This window comes from Ctenocephalides felis, unplaced genomic scaffold, assembly GCF_003426905.1.
Source record: "Ctenocephalides felis isolate EL2017-DRISC unplaced genomic scaffold, ASM342690v1 CF-g0.4_SCAFFOLD_03265, whole genome shotgun sequence".
Classification (NCBI taxonomy): Eukaryota; Metazoa; Arthropoda; class Insecta; order Siphonaptera; family Pulicidae; genus Ctenocephalides; species Ctenocephalides felis.
The window spans coordinates 1054384-1062491 of record NW_020539419.1 but is presented as its reverse complement, the minus strand read 5'-3'; the positions used below and the strand labels follow the sequence as shown (position 1 = coordinate 1062491).

Genomic DNA, 8108 nt, shown 5'->3' with positions numbered 1-8108 from the left:
GTCTAGAAGATCTTGACCACTGGCACTTTCATTATGACTTGTACTGGCGGTAAACTGATTGCCCTCATAACGTCTTTTTAGTGTTATTTTGTGCAATATTACTTCGTTCACCTTTTAGATAATTCGGCATTTTTACGTATTGAAATGGACTGAACACTACGAATTTTCCAGCTAAACTAACTATATTTCTCGACTAACCTTTGTTCGTATACCAATATTACACATGTACTAAGGTACATAGAAGTCTTCCGGTTGTAGGTCAAAAGAAGTATTTCTAGTTATTATAATAAAAGAGACCTTTTTCACTCGAAATTTAACAATACGCTTGATCGCTTGACAATGCGCAATCCGGCCCGCCCCGTTCTGTTAGCTATAACTTTGTTAATATAAGAGATTTTTTTTTGTCGACTCGTTAATATACGCTCAACATACTATACTTGCAGATTATCGAAAAAAAAAAAATTCAATTTTTTGAAAATGTTATATGGACTTCCCCCCTTAAGGCACATGTCATTCATAGTTTATGATCGAAATCTTAGCCAATTGTTCTACTATTAGAGCTGGATTTAGCAAGTTAATGAAATATACATCTTTATTTACTAATATCTGTCAGTAATTGTTTGTTTGATTATAAATTCAGCAGTTAATTTAAGATGTACAAATTTTACTATTGCCAACATATATGCTTTCCATTCTGTTGTCTATAATTTAAATTCTTAAATTTGATATTAATTTATCATAGAACAGACATATTGTTTGTTGGTTTAATACTCCTTTTTTATCTTATGTATTACTTCTCTTCAACCTGTTTAATATTTTTCATATAGATTCACTTTCATTCTTACTGTATGGGAACTGTGTAGTTACCCCTTAAAATTAACAAAAACTTCACTTATTATGTAAACATTTTTTATTATATTTATTGATAAATAGTAAAAACAGACAATGTGTCAAAATAAAATGATGGTTTATATGTTCTGAAACCAGGCCTGTTATATAATTCAGGTTAAAAAATTACATTATTTAATACCAAAATACAGATTTATCAGCATAGCAGGTACAGGAGAGAAATTTTACATACCAGACCCAGTTGGTTCCACTAGAGAAAAACTAAAAATAAAAACAATCTGGTGCATCTAATCAATTGGAAGTCTTTTAGCACTAAACCGTTGTGAAAATAAAAAATTGGTTAAAATCGTTTTTGAAAATGGAGGGTTTGTTTTTATGAGTCTTATCTGGGTATAATTAAGACCTTAACAAGGTTGTAATTGTATGGTGCATCGTTATGAAAGATGAGGAATAAGGGTAAAGGGACAGATTCGATTTACCAACGTTATTTAAATCTTAATAATTCCTGAACGTAAATAAGCATAACTTTGTTTGTGGACAAACGTGTATAAACATGAATAGCTTTTAATAACTTGTCGAAACTATGTGTTCACTACTCAGAGACTAGGATAGAAATCTATAAATTTCTACCCAGTATTATTGATGCATTTAAATTTGCCTATTGTAATCCAGATTTTAAATTATTTGTGTATATCTCGTAATTTTGTATATCACAACTCTTACTGACAAATAAAGATAATTAAATTTTTTCCCCAATTTGTAATTCAGAAAGTGTGTAATTTGTCGATTTATGTACGGTGGTACATAAATTTGGATAAGATCCTTATGCATACGTTCACATGCACCATGAGATTCTGGTCTATATAACTTTCAAACAAATTACTAGTAAAAGTTGTTCCTAAATTTGACAAAACTTCTTTTAGTAGAATACCTTTTTTTTTTTGACTATTTACACATTTACTAATGAAAGTTATATATATATATTTTTCTCATTTTTAGCCACTCTCCAAAAAAAAAACTCTCCAAAGGACCTTGGTTGAAGTTCCTTGAGCATAAACAAATAAATTCCGAATATATTATCCTTTTTTTTTCATAAGTACCTGAAATCCTCTACTGTTCTTAACACAAGGAAGAACTTCTTTGTAAGTACTTGGACAGAACCTTTATGCTTTGTATAGATTTCAATAGTTTTTTGGCTACATGCCAAAATTATATATTATGGGGTTATTAGAAATAGCACAATGAAATAATTTTCCATTTAATAGTATTTTGCATAAACCGTTCACACTGTCGAACCATAAAGATAAAAAATTTCCTTGTATTAAACGTAGTGGACCTTCCATTAGCTTCCAAGTAACCTGAATTTTGGAGGCCTTCCTCTATGCGCTGAGAAAAAACTGTGCTGCAATACTTATTTTTATTCTTCTCATTTTAGTATTGTCTAGATGATGTTCGATTAGAGAAGAACATCTTTGGAATAATCTTGCATTTGTATCATAATTATAGTACCCTTTTATATCTTTCCAAGAAGTTTTATACTCCTTTACATCTATGTTCGTAAATTTTTCATTGTACTTTAGAAAATTATTGCGCATGCACTTCGGTAAATGTGGAGAATCAAATAAGGCAATTATTTCATTGCTGTTCATTTTGAAATACATTATATTGAAATGTGTATTTTTATATTTACACTCGTGTTCAGTTTTCTTGAATGTATTGGTTGCGAATAGTAGCAATGACTTTTAGTCCAATACTAGTTTTTTTTTCAAACAGCAACAATAAGCTTTGTCAAATCTGTACTCATCACTCCACCTTGAGAAAAGTAGAGGGCAAAAGGTTGGTTCCACCGTTCTTTGACACATTTGACTATAATTGCAAGCGCATGGTCTACAAAAAGAAGCTGTTTGCCATTTGCAAGTTCTTTGAAGCTTATTATACTAACCTTTTTATGATCATATAACAAATCAGCAGATAAATAAATTTCATTAAATATTAGTACACAATATTTAGAAGAATTATCGAATATATTATATTAGAAGGTTATCATTAACACCAACTTGCCATGGAATTTGTCCAAGTAATTTTTGTAATGTTTGAGGATTTGGAAGTATAAATATCTGTCTTCGAAAATAATAAGCCTTTGGAGATTTTTCATAAAATGTTATTACCAGAATTTTCTTTAAATGTAAATTTTTGATGCTTCTCTCTCTAAAATAACTCTTGTGTTTAATAACCCGTCACTAATTTTAAAGCTTTGTTCTGAATATTTTGTATTTTGTCCATATTTGTTCTTGAGGCAGTGCACCAGACATAAGAAGGCCGTAATATAAAATGGATCTTATCAGGGAAAGATATAGTCGTCTTTTATATCGTAAGTATGCTAGTAGTCTTTAGGAAAAGATCTAAGAGATGTAATAAGCTTGTGCTATTTTTTTGTTTTTGTTTTAGTTGTGTTAATTAGGGATCGGTCAAGTTGTATGCCTAGATATTTTACTTCATTACTTCACTCTATTTTATTAAAAATATTTTATTAGTAGGTCGTAAATAAATGTTGTGAATAGTATTGGTCTGAGAATGGAGCTTTGTGCAACCCCTGCCGGAATATCCTTATAGATATATAATTTATATATAATTTATATTTATAATTAAAAGAACTGAATAACGTGTATACAAGTTTAATTTATAATAACAAAATAAAGTATTTCACTGATATAACATGTATTTAGGTTAGGTTTATATCTTCACTCTTCCCAGGGTTTATGCACAAGAGGGTGAGATTGCATTTTCGCATCCCTCGAGCCCACGCAAGTGTTGCACGATGCGCCGTCGCCAACTTGACAGTTTGCGACGTTCTTCACACGCAACGTGTCTATGAAGTTGGTATTGGCGTTTCTGGTTGTTACTCTCGCCGCTAGGTGTAGGGAGACGCCATATCACTCCCCCCAAGATGAAAGTTAGCTATCTGTCAGAATAGAAATAAGGTTAAATGTGTGTTGTCAAATATTGAACGCAACTTTCTTTTTGGCTGTTTTCTTTGTAGGTTCCTTTGATGACTTCCAGGGATGTGTATGAAGTGGTTGAGAAAGTGATTCGTAATCTGCATCTGTTTTATTTATATATGCTGGTTTTAGCCTTTCAACAGCGAAGTTCTTTGCGGCCCCATTAACGCGAAGTTTGTAAATCCTATCAGAAACTCGCTCAAGTATTTCATAGGGTCCTCTGTAAGGTGGTTCCAAGGGCTTTCGTACATGATCTGCTCTGAGGAATACATGTGTGCATGTGCCCATATCTTTCAAAATGAAAATCTTGGATTTGTTGTGGTGGGCTGTTGGAGTTGGTTTCAATGCACACATGATTCGGCGATGATTCTCTAGAAAGACCTGTGGATTCTGTGAGTTATTAGATGTATTGAAAAAATCACATGGAAGTCTCAGTGTGGTTCCGTAAACCATCTCTGCTGCTGATGTCTTGATGTCTTCCTTGAATGAATTCCGTAGACCAAGTAGTACGTAGGGTAGTGTCTTGATCCACCGTTCAGAAGAACACATCAGTGCAGCTTTTAGGGTTCTGTGCCAACGTTCTACTAATCCATTTGCTTGAGGGTGGTATGCTGTCGTACGTACTTTCTTTGCACCAACTGCCTGTGCCAAGGACTTGAAGAGAGATGACTCAAACTGCGTGCCTTGGTCTGATGTTATTGTAGTTGGTGTACCAAATCTGGAAATCCAGCACGTAAACAATGCCTGCGTGACTGTCTCAGCTGTGATGTCTCTCAGTGGGATGGCTTCCGGCCATCTTGTAAATCTGTCAATAATTGTTAAGCAGTAAGGAAAACCATTAGTATTGGGTAAGGAAATTATGTCAATATGAATATGAGAGAATCTTTCATCAGGAATAGGGATGTGCAAAGGATTGAAATGATTATGTTTATGGATCTTGGACTTTTGACAGGATATGCATTGACGAGTCCAAGTAGCAACATCCTTTCCAATTCCAGGCCAAACATACCGGCTGCGTACTTCCCTGGATGTAGTCCTGATGCTTGGATGAGAAATACCATGGACTACGTCGAATGCAGTTTTGCGGAGGCTCTGTGGGAGATAAGGTTTAACAAAGTTTGACTCAATTATACAATAGATCGGAAAACCATCCAATGTTAATTTGTGTAGTTTGAGAGAAGTTTCTCCACCAAGCAGCTCCTGCATTTCTGGATCCAAGCTTTGCTCTATACATATTTGTTCAGCTGACAGTCTGGTAGGCATTTCAATAGTGTTAATTCTTGATAATGTATCTGCCACTACATTTTCTTCACCTTTCACATACACAATTTCAGTAGAGAACTGGGATATGTATTCCAATTGCCGGCGCTGCCTGTCTGACGCCTTTTCAGGTCTCTGCTGAAATGCATATGTGATGGGTTTGTGGTCTGTCTTGATAATGAAATGCCTACCTTCCAGCAGGTATTCAAAATATTTTATGGCCGCAAAGATGCCTAAAAGCTCGCGATCATATGTTGAATACCTCTGTTCCGTGGATGTGAGCTTTCTGGAGTAGAAACCTATAGGGTGCCATGCACCATTTTCTTCCTGCTCCAGAGTGGCTCCAATGGCTGTTGTTGACGCATCTGTTACCAAACATATATTTGTTGCAGCAGCTGGATAATGAAGTAAAGCGGCGTTTGCAAGAGCATTCTTTACGTCCTCAAAGGCTTGCAGAGATTCTGGGTTCCAAGTGATAGGGGTTTTATCCTTCTTGACTGAACTACGTAGGTAACTGTTCAGCGGTGCTTGCAGTTTGGCTGCTTTTGGGACTGATTTCCTGTAATAATTCAGCATTCCCAGAAACCTACGCAGTTCCAGAACTGTTGTTGGCTGTGGGAAGTTTAAAATCTTGTCCACCCGGTCTGTAGCTGGAGAATAGCCTTTCTCACTGAGCTTGTAACCCAGAAAATCTACTTGGGACTTGCCTAGGACGCATTTGTTGGTGTTGATGGTTAGAGAATGTTCTTGCAAACGCTCAAAAACTATCTGCAGGTGGCGATGGTGTTGCTCCATGTTCTCAGACATAACCAGAATATCATCCACATATATAAACACAAAGTCAATGTCTTGGAATATGTGGTTTATGTAGCGCTGGAATGTCTGAGTGGCATTCTTCAGTCCAAAAGGCATGCAGAGGTACTCATATAATCCCCATGGAGTTATGATGGCAGTCTTCTGTATGTCCTCTTCATGCATCGGCACCTGATGATACGCTTTTGCAAGATCTATTGTTGAAAAAATTGTTTTATTGTGCAGGTTTGTAAAAACATCACTGATTAGTGGAGGAGGATATTTGTCTGGTTGCGTGCTTGAATTAAGTTTTCTATAGTCACCACAGAGTCTATAAGATCCATCCTTTTTTTGATACCATATGTATTGGACTTGCTCACAGACTGCTTGAAGGTCTCAAAATGCCCCTGTTCAGGAGATTTTGTATCTCGGCTTTTCAGCTGATGCTTTCTCACCAAAAATCTTCCTGAACCGGGCAGCGACTGGTGGACCTGTTGTGGGAATCCTGTGTGCGAAAGGAGATGGTTTAATTGTTAGTCTCTGTGGCGTTCTAGTGATTGTTATATATTTGTTTAGTAAGCTCCTGAAAGGTTGGTGTGGGTTAATTGTGGAAATGTTAATGTTCTGGGTCTTCAGCACTTTGCCATCAGAGGCTAAGCCTGTCGTTGAATCAATTAGTCTTTTGCCTTTCAGGTCTATTAGTAGATTGTAGTAGCTTAGCAAGTCTGCACCGATTATGGCTGTTGCCACATCTGCTACTGTGAATTGCCAAGTGAAGGGTCTGCGCAGCGAAAGGTCCAGCTCGAGAGTCCGCTTTCCATAGGTGGATATTCGGCTGGAATTGGCTGCATACAGAACAAGCTCTTCCTTGGCACGACCGGTTGCAAGCTTGCTAGTTGGAAGAATCGAGAGAACGGAGCCAGAGTCTATAAGAAAATTTATCCGTGTTTTTCTGTCTGTCACACATAGTCGGAGCTCTGGACAGACAGAATTAATATCACCATCATTACTTGCTCCTGGTGTTGATGGTGACTTTAGTTTTCCGGCTTCAGGAGAGTCTTAACCAAACAGGGTTCTATGCATTTGGTAGCCTTCTCTCCAAACCTGCTATGGTAAAAGCATAGCTGTGATTTGGACGGCGTCTTTGATCTCCCTCTCCTGTGCCTGGAGTGACTTCTGGTCCTGCTTCTCTCGTCATGTTCTCTGCTATGTTTTAAATTCTCCACTTCTGTCGTCAAGGCATTTAGTTTCTGCATCATGGCAAGCAGAATTTCTTGGGTGCGGTCACTTCTTGGTTCAGGTGCTCTGCTCGCTGTGGCCATCACCGATGATGGCAGTCCACAAGTATCTACAAGCCTGTCTGCCATCTCGCCAATGGCTTGTAGCCCAATGTTTTTCGATACAAGCAGTAGAGGCCGGATGTGTTGTGGGAGTCTGTCCAACCAAAGTTTATGGATGATATCCTCCGAGATTTCACTCCGAGCCAGGTCAATCATTTCCCGTAGTAGCTGGGATGGCTTTTTGTCACCTAGGACAACGTTTGTTAACAATTTGTCTACTTGCTTTGACCTCGACTCGGATACTCGGTCTAGGATTATGCTCTTCAACGTGTTGTATTTATTTTCGGTTGGCGGACTTCGCAACACATCGCTTACCAGGTGTAAAGTGGACCTGTCCAGAGCACGCAATACCGCCGTGTACTTCGCATGGTCGGATTTGATCCTATCTCCAAGAAACTCTGTCTCAATCAACAGGAACCATAGATCAGGAGCATCTTCCATGAACGGGGTTATTGTATGCCTGCCCACGTTGTAAATTTGTTCCGTTTTTAAATCATTGTTCACTTGGTTGGAGTTGCTCGCACATGGCGTGCGAACTTGAGTTTCGTCAAAATCGATGAGCGATCGATTTAGATCTTGTGAGGCTTCAGTGTTTGCGGGTGAAGACATTATTAATGATATAGTATACCTCGCTTGTAGTATCAAGATCAGAATTCAGCCACGTGTTTTCTCAGTCGCGGTCACCACTTATATAGATGTTGGGTCTATATATAATTTATATTTATAATTAAAAGAACTGAATAACGTGTATATAAGTTTAATTTATAATAACAAAATAAGTATAAAGTATTTCACTGATATAAAATGTATTTAGGTTAGGTTATATCTTCACTTCTTCCCAGGGTTTATGCACAAGAGGGTGAGATTG

At 37.1% G+C, this 8108-nt stretch overlaps 1 protein-coding gene across 1 annotated transcript; it reads right to left on the bottom strand.

Annotated features, from left to right (window-relative positions):
* Positions 1-6934: 6934 nt before the first annotated feature.
* Positions 6935-7849, bottom strand: LOC113382086. Its single transcript, XM_026620642.1, has one exon. It carries the CDS (start codon positions 7847-7849, stop codon positions 6935-6937), a length of 915 nt encoding a protein of 304 aa, XP_026476427.1.
* Between the last annotated feature and the right edge of the window lie 259 nt (positions 7850-8108).

Excerpts from the sequence above, each read along its gene's own strand:
- LOC113382086 (XM_026620642.1), bottom strand. The coding sequence starts at position 7,849 with ATGTCTTCACCCGCAAACACTGAAGCCTCACAAGATCTAAATCGATCG.